The sequence below is a fragment of the Vitis vinifera genome, chromosome 6, assembly GCF_030704535.1.
Source record: "Vitis vinifera cultivar Pinot Noir 40024 chromosome 6, ASM3070453v1".
In the NCBI taxonomy this organism is placed as follows: Eukaryota; Viridiplantae; Streptophyta; class Magnoliopsida; order Vitales; family Vitaceae; genus Vitis; species Vitis vinifera.
This window is the reverse complement of record NC_081810.1, coordinates 7,850,618-7,876,230: the sequence shown is the minus strand read 5'-3', so window position 1 is coordinate 7,876,230 and position 25,613 is coordinate 7,850,618. Positions and strand designations below refer to the sequence as shown.

At 35.6% G+C, this 25,613-nt stretch overlaps 1 protein-coding gene across 3 annotated transcripts; it reads right to left on the bottom strand.

Annotated features, from left to right (window-relative positions):
* LOC100260479 (uncharacterized) lies at window positions 1–25,613 on the bottom strand. 3 transcript variants are annotated; one of them, XM_010652570.3, is made up of 23 exons: window positions 25,318–25,613; window positions 24,885–24,979; window positions 24,010–24,053; window positions 23,848–23,911; window positions 22,539–22,653; window positions 22,386–22,453; window positions 22,210–22,307; window positions 21,812–21,983; window positions 20,972–21,203; window positions 20,481–20,607; window positions 19,581–19,690; window positions 19,375–19,467; window positions 19,100–19,228; window positions 18,810–18,943; window positions 14,636–14,719; window positions 14,448–14,527; window positions 5,788–5,974; window positions 5,619–5,690; window positions 3,520–3,559; window positions 2,901–3,178; window positions 1,228–1,405; window positions 921–1,132; window positions 1–520 (listed from the first exon to the last, which is right to left on the bottom strand). In XM_010652570.3, the coding sequence occupies exons 2-23, from the start codon at window positions 24,933–24,935 to the stop codon at window positions 224–226; spliced, it is 2,865 nt and encodes a 954-aa protein (XP_010650872.1). In that variant the 5' UTR covers window positions 24,936–24,979; window positions 25,318–25,613; the 3' UTR covers window positions 1–223. The 3 variants fall into 3 exon arrangements, with proteins under 3 accessions (XP_010650872.1, XP_010650874.1, XP_010650873.1); XM_010652572.3 differs by having other exon boundaries at window positions 14,448–14,521; XM_010652571.3 differs by having other exon boundaries at window positions 25,256–25,593.

Sequence of the window (25,613 nt, the reverse complement as noted above, 5' to 3'; positions counted from 1 at the left end):
TTTGAGAAACATGCTAGTATAATTCACTATAAGTGTAACAATGTTTTCATAAAACAAATGAATTCGTTTCAAAAGCATGTAAAACACAGAAGTATTTGATTTCCATGGGATGTCCAAGAGCACCCTGAAACAATAATCATGCCAGGACAAGCCCATGATACTGTGTGCCCTAACATACACTTTGAAGGAATGAATAGAATTGTATGCATTGTGTAGTAGGACCTTAATCACAAGAAGCGACTGAGAGGGCTACCTGGAGATCATTTGAGGTTCCACATATATACATCCGATATGTTTCTATTTCTTGTTCATAGCCCCGGCTGGTGGAGGCTGCATAGTGGTTGCCGCTCACTCTATCCCATGTGGAAAATATTATCTCCCTTAGGATTGGTTCATGGCCGTTGAGAAGATTACCCATGCTTAGAACTTTTCTCCAAGACTGATTAGCGGTGGGTGGTGTAAACATATTTGCCAGCACTTGTCTCTCATGGAACCTTACTTGTTGCTTTGAGTCAAACTCCTAAAAAAAGATGACAGTGACAGAGTATCAAACCAAGTTATAACAATAGATAGGATGTTTTGGCCCTGTATGACATGTCGTATGGCTACAAAAGCCTACCAGATAAATTTTTGAAATTTCCAAAAAAGAAACTTCATTTTGGTTGTGTTCAGACCATTCTGAAGTTTCATACAATATGCCAAAACTTCAAAATTGTTTTTGGTTTCATTTCTATCCAAATCAAACTCAATACTGAAATTGAAATCTACAACCATGATCAAAATGATGTTATCTCCCAGGAAAGGGCTAAGATTATAGTTTCTCAAATAACAAATCCAGAATGGAACTTTTTCTAAACCACCTAAGAGGCATGGTGCAAAATGGCAGGGCAAAAGATATGTCATGGCATAGTGGTATTTACCTTATGAACATCACCTCCAACTGAGCCTGTTCCCATTTTTGGAAGATAAAAGTTGTAGTAGTCACTAAAAATTGCTTCTCGGAGGCGTGGTGCTTGCAGGAACTTGCGATAAAGAGAAGCCGCAAGGGTTAGCAACTTCTCAACATGTTCAAAGACAACACACAGCCGTCTTACATCTTCAATAATCTCACTGTCACCAAATAAATGATTTGCTGCAACACACACAAGTTTGTAAATTCTGAAAATTCACTTCTAAAGAATACAAACTGCAAGTGATATGAAAAGCAAATAGAAGGACGAAATATACATTGCAGAGGCTTCAATGTAGAAGCCATAGTAAGGTAAAGTTGCCCTATTTTGGTTGTCATCTGCTTTAAGCCACCAAAATTAGTCTGGTTTAGAGTGTCAGCTGATGCTCTGAAGGCAGTACAGACCATTTGCTCAAGCAGCTGATGTGGTCGCAATGTTTCCAGGTAATGAAGGACCTACAGAATTTAGGCTTGTGATCAGATAATTTTTCAGAAAAAAAAAAATTGACGAGTTCATAAAATCAACAAAAACAAAAAGCATGTTAAGAAAACTAAGCACTTTGAATGAAAATACAACAATGCTGAAGTTGGAAGTATCATTAACTGAGCTACAATCTAATGACCCCAAATGAGATATTTATAGGAATAGTCCTTCATGCTTCTTTCCATTGAATGCTTCATCATTTTAACAAAATATAAGTCAAAAAAACCTTGTAATATTTCCATTCCCCTACAAATCCACACCTATCCAACCCCACACCTCCACCTTTCTCTCTTTCTTATTTGCATAACAGGATTAAAATTTGAACAGGTAACCAAAAGTCAATAGTTTCTTTCTACATGCAAATATATAAATAGATAACCAGAATTCTACGCTTTATTTCAAGAGAAGCCCGTCACTGGCAGCTGAGAAATTATTGTCTCAAAATATAAGTCATGGTTCCTTCTAGATGTTCTTGAAAGCAAACCATTGTTTGTGTTCATTAGGATATTACACATACCAGTTCTGATTACATGGAAAAATGGATAGGTGCCATTAAGAAGCAGTGACATGTAGAAAAAATTTGGAAAGTTTCATTATAAGTAATGCATAGAAAGAAAAACTGAAGCCACTATCGAATAGAGGCAAAGGTGATGTTCATCAAACCCACCTATCATCTCTCTGCATCCTCCTTATTTTCCCTTCTTTTTTAATAATAAATGTGTGAAAGGGCAAAAATGCCCTCATTTTCTCATGTTTTTTGCACCCCGCCAAACCCAGCAAACCCTTAACCCTAACCTTTCCCCTTCCCTTCCCTTTCCTTCCTTTTCTTCTTCAAATTTCTTTAAAATAAATAAATAAATAATCAAGGAGAGGTGGCTGTGCAGCCATGGCTGCTGCCGTAACTGGCGGCAAAGCCTGGTGCACAGCTGTGACCTGAGGAGAGTTAGGGGACTTTCTGAGAGATCATCTTGGGAGGATCATTAAAATATATTTGACTTACTTCTGGCCAGAAGAACCAAACAAGGTTAAAGTTGGGCCTTTTTATTTGGTTTTTGGTCATATCATCAACAAAATCTTTGAAGCCAAATACTAATCCCCTTGTTCTCATGGACACTTGGATTTGGCTGACACTGCAGTCTACACACATGCAAAATAAGAGAGTCCACAAAAGAGTTTGGTAGTGGAACTGCTCTTCCTATGCCACAATGTTTCTAGTAGTCTTCTTTTAGTTCTTGTTTTTATATGATTGGCCTGCAGGAGACCCTGCTGTCATTAACAAAAAAGGCAGGAATGAAAGCAGAACCTGATAGGTTTCGTCAAGAATAACAAGCCGAAAGTTTCTGCCAAGAGATTTACCTTTTCTTGACTAAGCCTATCGGGTTCTGCTTTCATTCACACTAGAGAGAAAGTGGCACTTTCGTGTAACATGCTATGGTCTCAAAGCTCTTACGAGGTAGTGAGATTTACCTTTTCTCCTTCTCTATTTGGATCCAAGAGCGGCTTCTGCTCAGAAGCTGGCAAAGTAGGTGCATCTTTCCAAAGTTTTCGCCATGAATTCCCATGCTCCGACATTCTCTCAGAAAGTCGTCCTCGAGGTGGCCAATCATCTTTTGACCCCTCTGCTGCATGACTTCGGGATACTCCACCCTCCTTGATGTCATCATCCACCCAATCTCCAGGTGAATGCCATCGGATAAAATCTTCAAAAACAGAATCTGGATTTGCTGCTTTGAATGCTGACATGTCTAGTTTATTTTCAAAATCATCAATACCAAACTAATACAATGGCATAAGAAAAGGAAACTGAGCATTTATTCGAAACTAAAGCATTCCTCCATATGGGATTTGGATCTATATGACATCCTCAATCTTTACCCTTGAAACAAAAATAATAAAACAGAAAATAAGAAGAAGCTGTGTATCTGCACAAGCATGTCTCAATTCCCCTTTATCATTGAAGCTTTCCATTTTACAATTACTTTTACTGCATTGCATGTAAAGGCAACTAGAGCCAATATCAAACAAAATGTAGCACAGTTTGAGGAAAATAAACATGAGTTAGAGAATCAAATTTAGAGCTTATCACCTGAAGATAAGATATCTTTCTCCAGTTGAGCAGAGAAGCTCTGTAACAAAATGGTACACAACACTTTATTAGTAAAAACAATAAAATTCATCAAGAGTAATATATTTCCAAATATGGTACACTGATGAAAAATTAAAATAAAAGCATTATGGTGCCCCAGAGGAAAAAAGGGATAAATGAAACATGATGTAAACATTCTGCAAGCAAAAGACTAGTGAACATAAAAAATTCAAATACACAACGAAATGGTTAAAGGAATAGTTTCAAGGAATATTTCAATTTCAAAGTAAGAAGAAGAAAATATACAGTGCCATCAAATAAATGGAAGCAACATTAGCTCCATAACAAAACAATGATGATCACAGAGCAGTATTTGAACCCTTCTCAGTCAGGGAAACATATACTCCAAACTTGCAAGGGCTCACATGTGGAGACGGAATAGAGATACAAAAAGTGCATGCCATACTTGATTATGCAGATCCATCCCAACTACAAAACAAGGAGACTCCTACAGTCCCCAACTTTTCTCTCTTTTTTTCTGTAGGATCTATGCTTGTCGATATGTTGCTGCATCAGGCACAACACCCATGTAAGGTTGCCAGCCATATTCATTGTTTTGGAGCTTATCCCGTCAGACAACTCATAACTGTACCAGTCACTAATTGTGTGTCAGTGTCCTCTTATCGTAAATCTCAACTAGTATAGCAGTCCATCTTCAGAAAAATTTCCACAAAATGTCAACACTTATTTCACCAAACCTAAACCACTTAAATGTAGAGCTAGACCTCAGGTTCACCACTGAATTGAAATTACCCTATTTAGATGCCTTCCAACAATATATGCAGTCACCTTAGGAAAAGGATGGATGTAAATAATATCAAATGATAGGGTAAAATTTTTGGAGTGAGACAATATATATTGAATAAAACTGATATGTTCGATTATGTGGTATTAATGATATGGTATCTAGGGAACCAGATCCTGCACCAGGTCATGAAATGGCCAACACATCAAATATCAGGACTTATCCCAGTGAAAATGAATCTACCTCTACAACTTACTTTATATTGTATCATAACCTCACAACCATATATATGGTAAACGAGGATGGATTCCCTTTGGCTCTGGATTTGGAGGAGCATATGAGAAAAGGTTGTGGGAAGGGAAAGAGGAAAAGAAACCTCAGTTGTAAAATTATACGTAAAATGATAAAAAATTCATCAATATTATCTCCATAAAACTAGAGTTTATTGGGGTAGTGTTAACATCTATAGAAAACATCACAAGCGAATTAGTCTTGTTCTTAAGTTAGGGTGTGGTTGAAAGACACTTCTTTTTCTCTTCTTTCTCTTTTCTCTTTTCATAGAAAATACGAAGTTACTAGTAAAAAAAATTAATAGCTTCTACGATACATCACAAAGAAGTGTAGCTAGGTGTTCAATCATATTCTAATTGCCTAACAAACTTTGAATGGCTGTTCAGTACAATAGCTAGTTTTGATGTGTAGCTGGAACATTAGGGAAGCCTAATTTCTAAGCCTTGCAAAGTAACCTGAGACTGCTCAAGCCTTAGCTTGGACCATGAATCCTTAATGCTGAATTAGGGCATCACTGAGGGTGGACGTAAGCAATAATCTCCCTAGCCTCTTACACACCAGAGTGACTGGCAGATATTAAGATAGGGATCACATTCCTTGAGTCTATAAAGGATCAAAACATAGGTTTTGCTCCTATCAATTCATTACAAGAAAGAAACAAACATTTTTTAAGGAAAAACAAAGGAGGGGTTTGGCAATAACAAAATTTCAATGTACAAGATCTAGAAAACCTTCCCACAGAGAGAAAAAATCCCTCTAAAAGGAAAGCATCTCACTTCGAGACAACCCTACTTGCAAGATGCACAAGGAGGTCCAATCTCCATGAAGACTTTGTCACAAGATCGGTAAGCTCCTTGGCACATTCATCCTTCACCATTCAGCAATTACTGCCACCTATGATATAATGCATCTGATAAATTTGCACAGCTGGAGCTGCTACCCTAAATCAGATAATTGTGTCATTGAGAAAAATAATGTGTAAGATGAAGAGTTTTAAGCTTACAAATGAATCACCAAAGGCTTCAACTGCTTGGAGTCTTTCTTCATGCATGTCTTCTGTCATAAGTGGTGCATCCTATAAGATAAGAAGATTAACCATTGTATTTTCAAACTTGGTAGGTGAAATAGAGAAGCAAAAGTAATGTGGAATAATTCAGAGAGGTAAGAGAAACCTGGGTGAATGGAACATGCAAGTTTTGGTGTGAGTTTAGAAGCATCATATTCCCCACCACTCCAGCTGAACCCCTCCTGATCCCATCTGAAGGTTTTTGATCAGCACAAACCACAGCATCCTCTGGCTCAGTACTAAACCTTGACACGGTTGCTCCAGAATTAGACAAACCATTTGCTGTCAAAGGGCTGGAATATGAACATGGAAAGTAAGAACAATTAAATGCATGGGAAGTATATGGATCATTTTCAAGGGTAACAATCACACAAATAGCATATATTAACTTCTGTCATGATTGCAATGCTATATGCAATGCACATGATGCAGCAGATCATCAGGCAAGCCAGAGTGTAACTAAATCTTGTTTATGAAGTGGAAATTCTCTTCCCTGGTCTCTATGGCCCTAATTCCTATTATAAATACAAATCATATGCTACTACTCAATTCAAAAAAGGAAAAGAAAATTATCAATCTATACTTCAGATGAATCACTAAGAAGTTAATCAAATATAACAATGCCAAGTTCAATTCCAAACCAACATTAAGGATAGACCACAAAGCGTTGCATTCCATGCTAGTTTGGAATGGATAATACAACTACCAAGCAACCAGGTAGTTCATAAACTATTTTCAAAATAATTACCTACTTAGCAAGGTGATTGTTAGGATAGAGACTTTAAAAGCATGACATGATTTAACAAAAAAGGAATTTATTATTTATAATATAATTCTAGTTTCCCTTTTATCTATCATATTCATGCATTACACTATTAAAGCATTTAGGTTTAACATCTCTAGCATTGTATATGAGTTGAAGAATAGGGTTTCACGGGAATAATTTTCTTTCATTGAGATTATTCTTTTATAGAGTTTACAGCATATACAAATCCTTCAAATTAGGAAACTAAATCACTGATTAAAAGGAAAGAATAACTTCTAACAATTACTTTCCTAAAAATACAAAGATTGACAACTAATAAATAATTTACAGCTTTACAGAGTTATTTCTTTTCATATCAGTTTCGGTTTTCCAACACTCCCCCTCTAGCTGGCTTAAAGATATCTTTCATAGCCAGCTTGCCAACTAGAAAATCGAATTGCCTCTTGTGTAGTCCTTTGGTGAAGACATCAGCCACTTGTTCCTCAGTAGGGATATAGGTCATACAGACCAATCCGTTATCTATCTTCTCTTTAATGAAATGTTTGTCCACTTCCACATGTTTGGTGCAGTCATGGAGAACCGGATTGTGAGCTACTGAAATTGTTGCCTTGTTGTCACAATACAACTTCATAGGAGATGAACCTGTCATCTTTAACTCTTCCAGTAATCTTCTTATCCACATAATCTCACAAATACCATGAGTCACAGCTCTAAACTCAGCCTCAACACTACTTCTAGCAACCACGTTCTGTTTTTTACTTCGCCAAGTAACCAAGTTGCCACCTACAAATGAACAGTACCCAGAGGTGGACCGTCGATCCACTATGCTTCCAGCCCAGTCTGCATCAGTGTAGGTTTCAATTTGTAGGTGTCCTCGTGACTTGAACAGAAGACCTCTACCTGGTGTCCCCTTTAGATACCTTAGAATCCTGTAAACAGCTTCAAAATGCTCTGGTCCAGGCGCATGCATAAACTGACTAACCATACTCACTGAGAATGCTATGTCAGGGCGTGTATGGGATAGGTAAATTAATCTCCCAACAAGTCTCTGATAACGATCCCGGTCCTTCACATTCTTGGCTTTTGTAGGCTGCAGTTTTACGTTCGGCTCTATAAGTGTTTCAACAGGCTTACATCCTAACATATCTGTCTCATCAAGAAGATCAAGAACATACTTCCGTTGATTTACAAAGATACCTTCTTTGGACCTAGCAAACTCCATCCCAAGAAAGTATTTTAATGCCCCCATGTTCTTAATCTCAAATTCCTCAACAAGTTTCCCCTTCAGCTTCTCTAGTTCATTGCAATCATCCCCAGTTAACACAATTTCGTCAACATACACAATTAAGATGGCTACTTTACCTTCATTTGAATGTTTGTAGAACATTGTGTGATCAGCTTGACTTTGAGTATATCCATAATGCTTTATTACTTTGCCAAAGCGCTCAAACCAAGCTCTAGGCGACTGCTTAAGTCCGTATAAGGACTTCTTCAATTTGCACACTTTCCCAACTCCAAAACTTTCTTCAAAACCTGGTGGAGGACTCATGAACACTTCCTCCTCTAGGTTTCCATTAAGAAAGACATTTTTAACATCCAATTGATGTAAGGGCCAATTGGAATTTACTGCAAGGGACAACAAAACTCTAATCGAGTTTATTTTAACTACGGGGGCGAAAGTCTCTTGGTAGTCTATCCCATAGGTTTAAGTAAAACCCTTTGCCACAAGTCTAGCTTTGTATCTCTCAACACTTCCATCTGTTTTACTCTTTATTGTAAACACCCATTTGCACCTTACAACTTTTTTTTCCCTTGCTAAATTGACAACCTCCCAAGTGTCATTCTTTTTTAAGGCATTCATTTCCTCAAACACTGCCAATTTCCAACTCGGTTCATCTAGTGCTTCTTGAATATTTCTAGGTACCACAAGTTTTGAAATATTTGTAGTGAATGCTCTATAGTTGTCAGAAAGGTTACTATAGGAGATATATTTGGCAATGGGATGTTTAGTGCAGGCTCGGGTTCCCTTTCTAAGAGCAATAGGGAGATCAAGGTCAAGGTCCTGTGCAGGAACAATTGGGGTTAATCCTAAACCGGGTTTGGGTGCAGATATTTCTGGACTTGGACCAAAGTGTGATGGTAAACTTAGATCAATAACAGAAGAAGAAGAAGCATGTATATGAGTAGGAATAAAAGGAGGGTTACCTGAGACATTTAGAGAGCCATTGCTCAAGGCTTTCGGTTGACCATGTGTTGGGATGATCGGCTGGTCTTTACTTCTTCCAGGGACTTTTTTCCTTGAATGAACCACAGGCTCAAGATTGTTTCTATTTTTTTTCATTCATAGTATTTCTTCTTTTGACAGACCAATTTCAGATTCGGATTCAATAGGCTAGTTTCCTTATTTTCTTTTTCAAGAGAGATATCAAGAATTACACTAGGCAAAGGTTCAACAATTTCCCAAAAATTTGGTTCCACTAATTTCTCCCCCTGAAGTAAATTTTTGGTGAAATATGGGACATTTTCCATAAAAGAAACATCCATAGTTGTGTAAAAACGTTTTGAAAGGGGATTAAAACATTTGTAATCCTTTTTATTAGGAGTATATCCTACAAAACACATTTTTTCTGCTCTTGGGTCTAACTTAGATCTTGACCTTTTTGGAATGTGTACATATGCAATGCAACCAAATATTTTCAAGGGTAATTCAGAATTAATTCGAGATTCTGGAAATACCTTTTTCAAGCACTCCAAAGGAGTGGTATACTGCAAAATTTTTGTAGGCATCCTATTGATTAGATATGAAGCAGTTAGTATGGCATCCCCCCATAAGTATTTTGGAATATTCATGTAAAACATCATAGCCCGTGCTACTTCTAATAAGTGTTTATTTTTACGTTCGGTTATTCCATTCTGTTCAAGGGTATCAGAACATGAAGATTGATGTAAAATTCTTTTCTCGTTTGAAAAGGTTTCCAAAACTTTATTAAAATACTCAGTCCCATTATCAGATCTCAAAATACTGATTTTTGTTTGAAATTGGTTTTCAATCATTCTATAAAATTCTTTAAAAATCCTTTCGACTTCAGATTTTTCCCTCATTAAATATACCCAACAAAGACGTGTATGGTCATCTATAAAGGTCACAAACCATTTTTTTCCTGAAATTGTGGTTACTTTTGAAGGTCCTCAAACATCACTATGAAAAAGATAAAATGGTTTTGATGCATAGTAGGGTTTTGGAATGTAAGTTTTTCGTTGGCTCTTTGCCAATAAACAACTTTCACATTGAAATGATAAAGGATCAACCTTTTGAAATAACACTGAAAATAAATGTTTTAAATAAGAGAAACTAGGATGGCCTAATCTGCAATGCCAAACCATTATTTGATCACGAACAGAAAGAGAACTAATACTACTTAGTCCTTGAGCAATTTTATTACTAGGTAAATTATCCTTGAAATAATAGAGACCATTGATCATCCTAGCATTGCCAATCGTCTTCCCTGAGCTCTGGTCCTAAAAAATACAATGGGATTCATAGAAGATAACACAACAATTAGAATCTCTAGATAATTTGCTAACAGACAAGAGATTACAAGTAAGTTTAGGAACATGGAGAACAGATTTAAGATCTATTCCCTTAGAGATTTTTATTAGACCTTTTCCTGCAATAGGTGAGAAATTACCATCAGCTATCCAAACCTTTTTATTTCCAAGACACGGTGAATAGGATTCAAACATGTTTGAGGAATTGGTCATGTGGTCGGATGCTCTAGAATCGATTATCCATGGAGTAGATTTAAAATGACAAGATAAAGCATATAATTCATTACCTATGTGTGCCAAAGAAACACTAAAAGTACCAGATGTCAAGTTGGATTTCAGCAGTGCAAGAAGATGCTCCATTTGCTAAGTGGTGAAAGGGCTGGTCTCAGCCTCATTAGCAGTAGGAATAATGGCTCAGCCTGGTTTGTCACCTGTTTTTCCTTTCCAATTTGCAGGTTTCCCATGGATTTTCCAACAATTCTCACGAGTATGGCGAGGTTTGTTGCAAAAATCACACCAAACCCGTGGTCTTTCATCTGATTTGCACTGAAACGCAACAACTTTATTATAGCCTCCACCCGTGGTAACCAAGGCTGAACCTTCAATAGCAACTCCAGGTCCCTTCTTGCCCAGCATCACATTCCTCCGACTCTCTTCTCTTCTAACTTCTGAAAAAACTTCACCAATTGAAGGCAGGGGTTGTCTTCCAATGATTCTCCCCCTTACCTCATCAAACTCGACATTAAGGCCAGCCAAGAACTTGAAGATTCGATTGTCTTCCATGTTCTTCTTATGATGAAGTCTATCCTCGGCAGATTTCCACTCATAGGTGTTGAAGAGGTTAAGGTCTTGTCAGATCCGCTTCAAGGAGTTGAAGTACTTTGTGACGTTGTCCTCCCCTTATCGTATCTCACCAAGTTTGAGGGTTAATTCAAAGATCTGTGATTGATTCCCTAAATCAGAATACATTTGATTTACATTCTCCCAAAGCTCTTGTGTTGTTGGATAGCACATGTAATTACAGCTAATGTCTTCTTCCATAGAATTCACAAGCCATGTCATCACCATGGAATTCTTAGCATCCCATATTGCATAGTTCAGATCATCCACTGTAGGAGCCTTTTTTTCACCCGTCAGGTAGCCCATCTTTCCACGTCCTCTGATGTATATCCGAATTGATTGAGACCATCTCAGAAAGTTATCACCATTCAAGCAAATCGTGGTGATTTGGATAGAGTGAGATTCCAAGGTGGTAGGACTGATTTTTGAAGAATCAATGATGATGGGATTGTTCAGAGAAGGTTGAGGAACAATAGTGGACTCGTTTGAAATATCCAACATAGTTTCAGAGAACAGGGATTGAAAAAGAGGAAGAAGGAGGATTTCGGCAAGCAAATTGCTAGCTCTGATACCAAGTTGAAGAATAGGGTTTCACGGGAATAATTTTCTTTCATTGAGATTATTCTTTTATAGAGTTTACAGCATATACAAATCCTTCAAATTAGGAAACTAAATCATTGATTAAAAGGAAAGAATAACTCCTAACAATTATTTTCCTAAAAATACAAAGATTGACAACTAATAAATAATTTACAGCTTTACAAAGTTATTTCTTTCCATATCAGTTTCAGTTTTCCAACAATATGACTTAAGTGCATTAGGAGTTACACAGAAAATCCAAGCCCTAGGTTCCTTGCAAGTAAATGAGTCATTCACAACTGGTTCATGAACTTAGGCAATCCATTTGAGGTTGTAGTGAACTAACTTCTAATTGGAGGTATGACTTGTCTTGGTTATCAAGATGGGTTTCCCATATTAAGTGCATTAGTGTGTGTGATTACACATCAGATAAGACTTATGTTGAGTCATGATAATTATGACTTCACCAAACTACTATGTTGTATGGATTCTCAACCTTGAGAGGATACTAAACTAATGCTAAAGTCTTTAACCAACAGGTGAGACCTTGAGGTGATCGTATATTTTCTATGGATTCAGTTATTGTTGATTCAGGCTAGCGGCAACAAGTATTCTCAAGATAAACACTCTAATATCTCATAGGTTTTAGATAATGTGTCCCATTGGGTGATCTTAAGGACATGTAATTAAGAAATCTACGGCCATAGTAATTCCTCAATTAGAATTTGACATATGCTTTTGGAGAATTAAAGTATGTTAGTTGATAACAAAATAAAAGGATTTGAGACTCGAGGATGTCAAAGGTAACCTTGCGAGATTGATATCATTCATCTCGTTAGATTATGGACACCAGTTCATAGGGAGTTTACATACAATGGATAATGGGTCATGAACTTGAGTTCCAATGTCTTATTTTAATATCATATGATACTGAAGTGTAGTTAACTCTCTATGGTGGGATGTTGAGTCAACTTTAGAATTAGATTCTAAAGGAGCCAGTATTTTCCCATCAATTCTAGTGGTCACCACTTAAGCTCATATTCCTAGGTGACACATTTATTAAGGGATATTTGGGTTCTCTATTCATATTTATGCATGAGTATTTTAATAAATACACAAGATTGTACAAAAGCTTATGAATGGTCTTTTTAAATTGGGTTAATTAATTAATTAAGACACAATAGGCTAGATTAAGTGACCCAAGTCTAAGATGGGCTCCAATCACTTCAGCCCATAGGGAAGTCTATATAAACCCCTTAAGGGTTAAGGCTTCACACTACTCTTACTATTTAGTCTTCCAAAGAGAGGACTCCTAGCCTCCATCCCCATTAAAGAGGATTTCACCTCCTCGCGTGCTAGGATCTACGAAAAAGAGTGCTATCAAGTGAAAGATCTACTGATCTTCGAGATCTGCACCGACTCTTCACCAACTAAATCGATTTGGGAACATTCAGATCACAAGTATAGCACTCATTCTCTAGATCTAAGTTTTTATATGTATATTGCTTATGCTATGTAGATCTAGATAGCATAGCCCCTAGGATAGTCTTGCATGCACCCTATAGATCCAAGGATAGGAATGGAATAATCCAAGTTTTTCTACAATAACTTAGCTAGTAGGTTAAGCTACTAATGAACTACCTAGTAGGCCAGACAATGACCCATTAATATGACAATAAAATACTTTGAACCCCTTTTAATTTTAACTTTATGTAACCTGCCTAGATTTTAGGCATTATGATGTCATGTTAAACTAAAAAAATTGACAATACAAATTATTGACACTCAATTGATAGAGGTGAATGAACCCAGTATGAAAAGCAGTCACCTTAAGAAGCTAAAGAAACATACAAACTATGTCAATCAAGAATAGAGGGGCACCTCTCCAATACACCAAGAGCATACAAAACTACTATGATCCTATATAATCAATGAAATAAAACAAAGAGGAAGAATTTGTCTACTTGCTATTAATTGCCAACAAAGAGGAAGAATTCTTTTCTTTTCTTTTCTTTCTTTGGTTCATTTTTTTTTCTTTTGGTGTGTGTGTGATCCACTAAAGGTGTTCTATGGATGATAACTGTGAAAAAATATTGCAGTAGCCTGAAGTTATAACATTAAAATCAATTGCTAGGGGGTGTAAGTGAAAATCGATAGAATCAATCCAATCGAACCAAAACCAATCAAATTGGGTCAGTTTTCAACAACTATTAAGGTCGGTTCAGTTTTTAATTTCCTAGTCTCCTAACTAATAAAAGTTTAACCAAATTGACATTCTAAGACTTACGTCTTTACAATTGTTCGATGTCAATTTTTTTTTACATTTATTACTATGTATATTTTGTAAACTTTATTATTCATTGTCATTAGGTAATCAAAAATTTTTTTAAATGCATTCATTATATTTTGGAAAAGAAATTTTAAATGTATTTTGAACTTAAAATTCAAGTTGGTTTTAAAAATCAATTAGATTTAAGACCTACATCAACTTCAACTTAAGAACTACATTAAAATGAACCAAACCAGCTTTAAACAAATTTGGTTTGGTTCGGTTTTCCCATCACTTAAAGGTCAGTTCTATTTTTATTTAAGCATAAACTGGCCATGTCGGGTCGGCTAATTTTTCCTTTCAAAACCAATGAAACCGCACCTTTTCACACCCCTAGCAATTTCCCATTACCGCTTTATAACAAGTGAGCCTCTTCATCCTTCAAAGGATTTGCTCTATTCTTGAACAATACATCAACCTTCATGTTAGCCAGAGATACCTTCAGGTGTCAAATATGGGATACCGTGTGTTCCGCATGCTGACAAAGGAATTGAGATATTTTGGCATAATTAAACTCATAAAGTAGATTACAAAAATATTTGCGGGGTGAAGACCGCAACTGGCTGATGATGATAATGATTAGGTGGTCAGCACAAACATCAACAGACAGGGCCATTCCAATATCCTAATTTAAGGTTTGGCCAGTTTCCACAAAAATAAATAAATAAAATAAAATAAAGAAGTTCTCACTTGCTTATTTCACCTGTCACGTTTCCCATCAAAGTCTTCAGTGGGTGTCCGCATATGAGATGAGTCCTCCTGAATTAGAATGTCTTCCTGCATCTTAAGTTAGATAACCATTTCAGGCCAAAAGGACAAGTATCACTGATTTTCAAACACTATAAACTGTATATGCTCTGGAAAAAGATAGCATAAGAGAAATATTCAAACCTCAATAGGAGTAGAAACCTTGCTTTCAATACTGTCTTGATAATCTTCACTCAGTTGACGCTTCTTTTCAATGCATATCGCAAGCTGCACATATTAGTGACAGATTAAAACAAGTTCGACGTTGTTATCATGTGTGATCTAAGAGAACAAAGATAAAGGCATTTCAAAAATTTCAGATCTTTTAAGGCATTTTACCGTGTCATTTTCAATAAACAACATTTGTCTTTCAATGGAATATAATGATGGCATAGAGTTGCTTATGTAGGACAGCAGAGAGAAAAAGAATATAGGAGAGAGAAATATAAGTAGGAAAGAGAAATTCCAAAGAATTATGAATATTATTAATCAAAAGTCTAAAGTATTTAAAATCATTGGCTCTATATATAGATAGACAATTCTAACTCTATTAAGAAACTAATTTTAATAATCCTAACTCTAAAAAACTTTATCACTATATAATAATAGCCCTAAAATAGATAAGAAAATAAAATAAGTGGTGCATGTCCTCCAACCAAAAAAGTCCTAAGCAAACAAAATAATATAGGTGAAGAGAATTTGACAAGGCCTAGCTCAGGTGGCAAGGGGTTGTGATGAGGATGAATCTTCAAGATATTACTTGGAATTAGTATTAGTTGTAATTAAAGTAGAATTAATATTACTTGGAATTTAACCCTAAGGGGTAGCTCAGTTGGTCCGACCTTGGGTTTGCTCCCCAATGGTCACCAGTTCGAGTCCCCTCAGGGCCACTAGAGGTTTACCCGGTCGTTAACTTCAGGGCCCCGTGGGATTAGTCGAGGTGCGCGTAAGCTGGCCCAGACATCCACGGTTATCAAAAAAAAAAAAAAAATTACTTGGAATTAAATTAGGATTAATATTTGTTGGAATCATATTAGGATTAGCTAGTTAAGTTATAATATAATTAGAATTTGAGTCATGATAGGTTATTAGAGTCCTAGTAGAATTTGGATGTTATAATTAGAATTAAAATTAGAATCAGAATCATAATAGGTTATTAGAGTCCTAATAGATTTTGGATTTCTTAGAGAAGCCTATAAATAGGCTAATCAATGTAAATCAAAGGAACGAATTGATGAATAATATTATATTTTCTTTCATTGCAAGGTTGCAATCCTCAATGGTGAGACTCCATTGATTTTCTTCTAGGTGAGACTCCTAGAAGGCCTTAGTGAGACTCTAAGGTTTTCCATCTTTTCTTCATTGTTTCTGCTTTCTCTTTATTTCTTATCTTATAATTTTTTCTACTATAAAATTTATTCTTTGTTCCTCTTCTTGCACCCTAAAAAATAAAACCCTAGCCCACCTACCCTTGAGTGTAGGCAACCATCCTAGGGTTGTCCTACATAAATTTTGGTATCAGAGCAAAAATTCTTGGCATGAAGGCATATGTAATTGAAGAGTGGAGCAACATATGCAAACATGGTTGAAGGTTACAACTTTTTTATGCAGCCACTGGTGAACATACCAAGGCTAAATGAAGAGGAGGATTGGCGACATACTAGCATCTTCCAAACTTGTGTTGCTTGTCAAGGGCGACTATGTACTTTGATTATTGATGGAGGTGGTTGTTCCAATCAATCTTCAAAGGAGCTTGTTGAGAAGCTTAATCTAAAGACAGAAGATCATCCAAATCCCTATCAAATAGCATGGGTAAATGACACATCTATTTTGGTGAGTTCTTGTTACCTAGTGACGTTTAATTTCAGTAATAATTTTGGGTTATCAGCATGGTGTGATGTTTTGCCGATGAAAGTTGCTCATATTATGCTTGGAAAACCATGGCTTTTTTATGAAAGGGTCCAACATGATGGATATGAGAACACTTACACCCTTGTCTGCAATGGGCGTAAGAAGATTCTTCGTCCAATGAAGGAAATTTCACCACATAAGCAACCAGGGGAAAAAATAGCACCCTTGAAACTAGAAGAGCCATCAAATATTCTTACTAAAAAGCAAGTTGAAGTTACTAGAAATGAGGAAGAAATCATCAATGATGAATCTAGAAAGCAAGAGGTGATGAAATTAATCCTAGATCAACCAATAGAAGAGCTCAAAGAAGTTGAAGAGTTTCAGAAGAATCAATGTTTAACTTCCCAAGACCAAACATTATCATGAGTGGTGGCAAACATGAAGAATCTACTGAAATTTCTTTTGAATATAGGGAATTCAAGAATCTTATTCTTCCACAAAACAATTTATAAGAAAAGTGTGGGAAACAACTTTCCACAAGCTTGTTGAAGACACATAATTATTTCGAGAATTATCAATTTGTTGTACAACATCAAAAAGTTTTTCGAAGTCTAGTATTTGCCTTGCATGAAATTGAACAAGTTCAAGAGATCTTGAGATCCTATCTTACCATGGGAAAGAGACGACGAAGAAAGAAAAGGTGGAAGGCATTGCTCGAAATTTCAATTGATCGTGGAAAATCACTAAAACTCGAGGTCGAGTTTTTTTCAAGCCAGGGGGAATTGATGAGGATGAATCTTCAAGATATATATCAAGAAAGGGAATTAGTATTAGTTGTAATTAAAGTATGATTAATATTACTTGGAATTAAATTAGGATTAATATTTGTTGGAATCAAATTAAGATTAGCTAGTTAAGTTATAATATAATTAGAATTTGAGTCATGATAGGTTATTAGAGTCCTAGTAGACTTTAGATATTATAATTAGAATTAGAATCAGAATCATAATAGGATATATGAGTCCTAGTAGACTTTGGATTTCTTAGAGAAGCCTATAAATAGGCTAATCAATGTAAATCAAAGGAATGAATTGATGAATAATATTATATTTTCTTTCATTGCAAGGTTGCAATCCTCAATGGTGAGACTCCATTGATTTTCTTCTAAGTGAGACTCCTAGAAGGCCTTAGTGAGACTCTAAGGTTTTCCATCTTTTCTTCATTGTTTCTTCTTTCTCTCTATTTCTTATCTTATAATTTTCTCTACCATAAAATTTATTCTTTGTTCCTCTCCTTGCACCCTAAAAAATAAAACCCTAGCCCACCTACCCTTGAGTGTAGGCAACCATCCTAGGGTTGTCCTACATCAAGTTGGGGTAGGGATGGGGGAGGTTCTAAGTTCAATTCCATATCCCAAAAAAGATGTATGTAAAAAATTACAATAAAAGAGCAATATTGTAATTTGTTTCATCAACAAGATCATGGCATGAAAAAAGACAGACAATATTGATGTATGCAAGTGAGGATTGTTTTTGAGAAAGTGGGGGATGCAACAGAATACTACCTGAAAATTTGACGGATACACGTTACTGGTCTCACTATGTGAGGATTTGCGCTAACAAGAGATGCACACATATGGCTATTTGACTATGTCACATGATCAACAATGAGGTTCTTACATCTAAGAAATTGAAGGCTCTAGCAATGTAGAGAAACTCTTATTAGGCAGCATGTCCACATATGATATTCTTCCACATACAACCACTGAAATTTGGACAATGGAAAACCAGATATGACAGCACAAGAGATTCTCATTGAGCCAACAATTGATTGATATGCACATTGCACACACCAGGCAGGCATACATATAACCAAACACAATTATTTCCAAGGTTGAAGTTCCACATCTACCACTGCCATCATGACACCCATGCATTGGAGATTTGACCAAAAAAGGACAATCTAATTATTCTGAAGAAAATTTAACAATTAATTTTTACAGTTATCATGGGTTAAGGGTGAAATATATTGGCCACAAGAACATTATTCAAACCAATCATCATGAATATGATCCAAATCCACAATATATAGCTCATTTGTGTTCCCAACAATTGATACAATAAAGCATTTGAAATGAAACCTTTGAACCAAGAAATATTAACAGAATTATCATATTTAAGAACAAAAATCATACTTCAAACTTTCATCATCATCATACACCTGCTCCACACATTCATATGAAGAACAAGAAGCAAATTACACTTTCCCTGCACTTTAAATTTTATCACTTTAAAAAAACATTAGAAATAAATTTGCTCTGCATTTTGAAAAAGTCCATGGCAGAATAATTTTTGGTAGCAAACAGTCTTCAACACAAAATGCAAGGCTACCTTCTAAAAATTGAGATGCAAATATTTGTGCAGGGAATAAATTCCTAAGTGCTCTGGAAGAGTTGTACAATTACTACCATCTTCAGTTTCTGGTTGATCAAACAAGTAGATAGGTCAATTACACCACTAGCTGCCATATGAGGCAATGGCTGCGACTCTTCCCAACACCAACGAACTTCTCGAACAAACTCAATCCAGAGAGATGCAATAGCTATTCACACAAAGATAATAACCAAACCAAGTGAAGAGACAAGAATAAAATATATTTCGGAAAAAAAATTCAGTAATATGTCCCATATGTGATCAACAATTAACTTCACAGCTGACAGAGTGGCAACACCCACAGCATTTCTGTTTTCATACATACCACGTATGTTGCAGTTCCCAAACCAAAGAGAATGTAAACAAAACTGTGCAAAAAGTGACCCAAGGGGTGCGCCTTTAATGGCTCGAGAACTCTTATGCTCAGCCTTAGTAAGATCTGGGGATTCCACTCCTGCAGGTAGTAATATAAGAACAATTTGCGATACTAGCATACTGAAGTAAAGCAGGTAATAGACTCCTGAAGACCTAAGATTGCCAAAAAACATGAATCACATTGAAGTGCAGCCAATAAGAAATGAGAATAAGGAAATGAAATACCATCATGAAAGAGATCTTTTAGTACACGATCCAGAACTGTTGGAGGTGGTATGACCATTGAGGACTTCAAATTATCAGAACCAGATTTTTCAACTGCTTCAAACCAGAAAGAAGAATAAAGGAGTGAAATTCTTAAGAAATATCATATGATGTCTCCAACTAATATGGAGATGATGCTCATAATAAGCGTCTTTTCCTACACAGACCTGATACAAAATCTTCCATAAACTGAGCTTCAAAGGACATATCCAGTGCATTAACCAAAAGGTGCAATTGCGAAGAAAACCCCATTGTGTTTTCTCTCAAACCATCAACTCTGAAAGAAAAGTTATTATTACATTTTTTAGGTTATAATACTCCAGACAAGCACAACAAAAATCAATTCAGAAGCAACAAGAAGAATATCCCTCAGGATTCTGAAGAAAATAATCAAAAGTAAATAAAGAAAAAATGCAAACCTTCTCTTTACATTTTTCATTTTTTATCCCAGTACAACAAATTTAGGGCTTCTTTATCTTTGACAAGAATACAAATTTTGTTTTAAAATTATTATAGCTTCCAGGAAAAGAACGTAGTGGATTGCTCTATTAGTTTTCTATCACTTGTACACTAGACAACTGATTTTGCTGACCACAGCTGCTTCTTTTTCTTCTTTTTGAAGGAGTTGCACCTGATAATCTTTTACTAATGACAAGAAAAAAAATTATAGGAAATCATTTTTTACATAGAAATTTGCATTGTTGCATAGATAGAATAGATTTCAGACACATCTTTTGCATATCGATTTATTTTTATTGGAATTACATATTTTCTGATAGGAAAAAAGATTTTTTTTTTTCAAGAATCAAAAAATATAAAGAGGATAGAAAGACTGAGCAAAACAGACACATTAATTCATGTCAATGTGATCCTCAAGATACCATTCAAATTAAAAAGAAGGTTCTACAAGACAGCTATAAAACCGGCTTTGCTTTATGATAAAATGATGGTAATAAAGTTCAAAAAATAGCCCTCAAGCAAACTGCATCTGTAAGCCACCATCAAATACTGAACATTCATGAGAAAAAACAGAAATCATGCACTTGACAATCAAAAGTAAATCGTACAGATGTGAAGACAGATTTGGAAATACTATCCACTTCTCAGCTTCATGGGGTGAAGCGTTTTCCAATTCAGCCATTTCCAAAGAGTTTTCAACCATTTTCTCTGACCACAAGGCAATCAATTCAAATCCTGCATGCATTTAGTTCAATACATATGAGGAAAAATTATCTTCCAAAACAGGCCTAAAGCAAGATTAAACATTTGAGAGCAGATAGGTTTAATCAAATATTATCAGGTACCCAGGACCAGTAGTAGATTATGAAAAGAAAAAAGAAAAAGGGTGTCCAGATAAGATATGATGCTTGAACTGCCATATTGAAGGGAAGAGTTACTTTATGACACAGAATAGCTCCCATAAAAGGACAATTTTTGTGCTTGGAAAAAAGAAGCGAAGATTTACTCATCATACCCAATGTATTCCAAACACCAAAACTAGTGTAACAGCACCAAACAGGAAATGAGAGCATGGTAAAAAAGTCATATATAAGTTTACCTTTTATTGGGTCTTCTGCAGAATACCACTCACTCCAGGGACAATCATCATCCCATTGAGCTTTGTTGCGAGTGTCACCACTAGGAGTTCCACCAGATTCTGTAATGTCAGCATCAGCTCCTTGAATATCAACATCATTGTCATCATCGTCATAGGGAAGGGTTCTATAGGTTAGCTTCATTGTAAAATGGACTTTGAAAAGATGTGTTGAAACGTCCAATGTGGCGAATGCCTTCAACATTTAAAATAAAAAAATAAAAAATAAATAAAAAAAAGCAAGCAAGAAAGAAAGAAGGTCTTGGAAGGATAAGAGACTTTATTGTAATCTGAAAATAATTATTCGAAAACATAACAAACACATTCTTTTAAGAAAAAAATGGAAAACAAACATTAGTACAGACACCCTTGCACAAACTTGAGCTTGACAAGGAGATGGCCAAACAGAGAGTACGACAAGATGTCATATGATAAAAAACAGGGAACAGAAAAATAATATATAAAATACAAAGATTATATAGCACTATTGTTATTGAGAGCATAATACCACCTCTCTCTAAAGGGCATAGACATTAAGTTAGATATTCAAAAGTTAATGGTACAATGAAGATATATTTACCAATGTTTACTTTCTAAATCCTTCTCTAGAACAAAGAGTAATACAAGAAAAATACGAGCAACTAAAGATCATGATAAAAAAGTACCACATGAGTTATCTGGTCAATTTCAAATCACAAGAAAATGAGAGGAACTCCTTAATTTTCAAGTTCAGTAGAACTAAGCTGAGAGAATAACAAAGCTGTCTTCTATCTCTATGAAATATGAACTTTGGAAGGAACTTACAAACTTAGAAACAAATAACTCATATAACCCTTCCAAGTGCATGAGTTTTACTGGAACCTGGCTGCCAATACGATCTGCCTCGAATCTTCTAGTAAAAACTGTTCCCATATTTTGGATGCCAATATACGCTTTCCGAGAAGGATCATGCACTGGAACGAATGCTGGCCACAAACTGCATTGTCAAAGTGTACAAGGGATCAAAATTCAATCTAAGATGCTGAAAATCTTACATAACACACTGACCTATGATACAAATATAGACGATGTTCATTGACAACAAGTTGATAAAAACTTCTAAAACAATTTTCTTTTGTTTCCTTTTTTTTTCTCTCTTTTTCTTTGATAGGTTCTATGCTTTGTTGATAACTTTATAGAAAAATTTTCAACTCAAACCTCACCTAGAACAATTTGACAAAGCAATTGCAATAGCACTTAAAAGCTTGCTAGCCTCCGGTGCATCAAGAACCACACCACTGGCACTTTGGGGTGCAATCACCTGTTGACACACGTATAAGTACAAAAATTATGAATTTTTAGTTTCATATACTGTGCAGATACAAAGTAGAAAACATACCAAAAACTCCTTTACTCCAAAAGACAATTGCAAATCATGCATAGAGAATTTCCAGTCTGTAACCTTGCCTGTGAAAACCAGAACTCAATATAATAAAATTGGAGAAATCCCCTTTTATAAAAAGATGACTATTTCAGTGGAATTTCTAGGTACCAGCACTAGTAGTTTCAAAGTAATACTCCATGAAATAGCTTTTCATAAGATACTTCAGCTCAAATTTGACCTTATACAAGTCCCTTGAAAAACCCAAGTGAACTGCACCTTTTTCCTGCACCCAAATAATAAAGGAAAATTCATATTGGAGGTCAAACAGATCACACAGAATCAGATAACATTGCATGCAGCCTATCTCTTAACAGAATTTGTTAATCAGATGGTAATAAAAATAAGGGTTGATTTCATTTGCCTCCCATTAGAATTTGGCTAAATACACTTGACCCCCATTGGTCTGAAATTTCATCAAATACCTTCCTTATTTTGAGTGACAGGGGAGGTGAGTGAAAATAACAAATGAAAAGAATAGTGGAGGTATTTGATGAAATTTCAAACTAATGGAGGACAGGTGTATTTAGCTAAAACCTCAAGAGAAGTGAATGAAATTAACCTTAAAAATAAAAATAAAACATGAAGCCAAGGGTGTAATGCTTTCATCATGAAGGAAATGGATATCAAAGATGACACATTGTACACGAATTAAACCAACGACATACCTAAAGTCTGTGATTTGACAAATATTTAGAAGTCAAACTACTGTGTTTATAACAAGAATTTTGGGACTGATCACAGGAAACAAAGAATCCAACAAAGGATAAAATCTGCTTACAGATAATGATAAAATGTAAAAGCAACGGCAGGCATGAGTATGCAAAATTTGAATCTCCTGCAACTTTAAGTAGAAGAAACAAATATGTAACACTAATTTTAAAATTTTAAAAAATAAATAAATAAATAAGGATTCCTAGAACTACCAATTATTCATAGAAGAACTTGATCCATTCAACATGAGAAAACCCTCAAACACTTCCATGTGAGAATATTAGTTGAAGCTCTTGCAAATTTAAGTGGTAAAAATAAATATGTAACACTATATTTTAAACAATAAAAATGCAAAAATAAAATAAAATATTACTGGCACACCCAATTATCTTCACAGCAGAACCTTGACCCACTCAAAATTCAGACCCTCAAACACTTCCCATGTGAGATCATTATTGGTTTTTTCCCCTCGGGGAACTGAAAGGTGATGAATGATCCATATCAGGAAGTTACATATAGATGAAACTTATAACCAAGTCAAAAACTTCAAAACCATGATTTTTGCAAGGCGTCAAGCAAATTACCAAACAGATGTCCATATTGATAACAATCAAAGAACACACATGCACACTTGTCTCTGTTTGTTTTATTCATTCAAAGAATACATTTAATGAATGAAACAGGTTTCAAATCCAAGCAAGCTTACCAACAAATTCTTTGGGCCATCAGCCAACCATAACCGACATACTGCCTCTATTTCAGAGATGAACCTACAAAAGATGAAATTAGTAACACCAATCCTTCATTTTGTAAGTTACATGGTCTGATATATGTAAGAGAAAAAAACAGGATGGAAGAGTGAAGTTACCTTTCCCATGAAGAGGCAAGAGTGAAATCATCAAACCGTTCAAGCTGCACCAAAATTTTAAAGTAATCAAAATGAACCATTAGTTCATTTCCTCCTTAGTGCATCTAAATTGATAACAATGGAAGTGAATATCCTCTCTTGTCATCAAGAGATGGTTATGCACATTACACTTAACATGCTCTTCTGGAGGGAATTTTAGCCATATCAATGTTATTTCAAATTGAGAAACCAAATATGTTATAAACTCTGGACCACTTCTGTTGGTTTAAAAAGACAGATTGTCCTATTTTCTAACCATCTTAAAGGTCCATCAGGATGTATTCGCAAACAAAGATGAAACTAAAATTATGTTATCCATATACAATTGAATAAAGCTGCCTGATCAACCTAAAATACAATGGATCGAACATGGAAGAACATAAATAGACATAACCCAAGTGTGCTACACAATTAAAGTTTTTTTGTTGCTGATTTAATGATAATAATCAGAGAATAATTGATTTGTTTAATATTTTACATTATTCTCAATTGTCCAATGCATCTATCAGCCTCGTTCTCAAAATTCTCCAAATGAAAGTAAAGCAACTTAATTGTGCTGTCCATAAAACATGACAACCAACATAAAGCTAGCAAAATATATAGGGGCCATCTTTCTTTCTTCCTTTCATTCTTTCTTTTTTCTTTTCTAGCAGACTTCTTGCTCTAATGTAAATGATGACCACATAATTAATTTTTTTTTTTTAAAAACATGGGGAACAAGACAACGCCAAGAAGAACTTGAAGCAACATTTGCAAATGGATAAAAAAACATGGTAGTTGCAAGCACAATTTCAGAAACAGATGACAAAAAGAAGAGAGCAGCAACATAGACATACTTCCTCCTCGTCATCTTTTCCTGTAGCTTCCATCTTGCTGGAGGACGCCATGAAAGATCAGTAAGCCAAAAGGCAAAATGCTGTATTTCCGTTTCCTGTAAGCAAGCAGATAAACACCATTGTGAAAACCTAATATAAATAAAGAACATCGACATGTTTTGCTACTAAACAACAATCTTCATACTTCCAAGACACAATGAAATTCAGATAACAAAAACTATCACATGTTTGGTTGCTGCAAAATAGAGGAAAATGAAATAAATTTCAGAATTTTCGAGTAGTGGATGAGAAAATTTTCCTCTCTGCAGTTTTTTTTTTCTTCTTTTCCCGCATTTTCTTGGCAACAAAACGAATCGGAAGTTTGATTATACCTTTTATGATGACAACTAATGCTTTTAGATCTTGTTTTCAGCAACAGGACAATTAAACCTACCAGTGGCTGCTGAATGTGAAGAAATCAACCACTCTATGTCACAATTTCTCGCCACAATTAATAGGAATCAATTCGTGTATCTCAATTTCTTGGCGCAAGCCGACTCGGGACGGAGAAGAAGACGGAGTAGGATCTGCTTGTACAATTAGGCAAAAGGAAGACGATGGTTTTGGGTTGCGGGCTAGGATCCTCTGCTGTGGAGTGCACGAACTTAAGGGATTCCTGCTCTTCGTGGTTGTACCTTGTGGACCTCCCTAGTACAATGTGTTGTGGCCGAGCCCGTAAGCAAACCATTA

Coding starts and splice junctions, on each gene's coding strand:
- LOC100260479 (XM_010652570.3), bottom strand. CDS start 24,935: ATGGCGTCCTCCAGCAAGATGGAAGCTACAGGAAAAGATGACGAGGAG. Junction 22,308..22,385: donor TTGGAGTAAAGGAGTTTTTG/GTATGTTTTCTA, acceptor GTGTGTCAACAG/GTGATTGCACCCCAAAGTGC. Junction 1,406..2,900: donor CAAATAGAGAAGGAGAAAAG/GTAAATCTCACT, acceptor TAAATTCTGTAG/GTCCTTCATTACCTGGAAAC.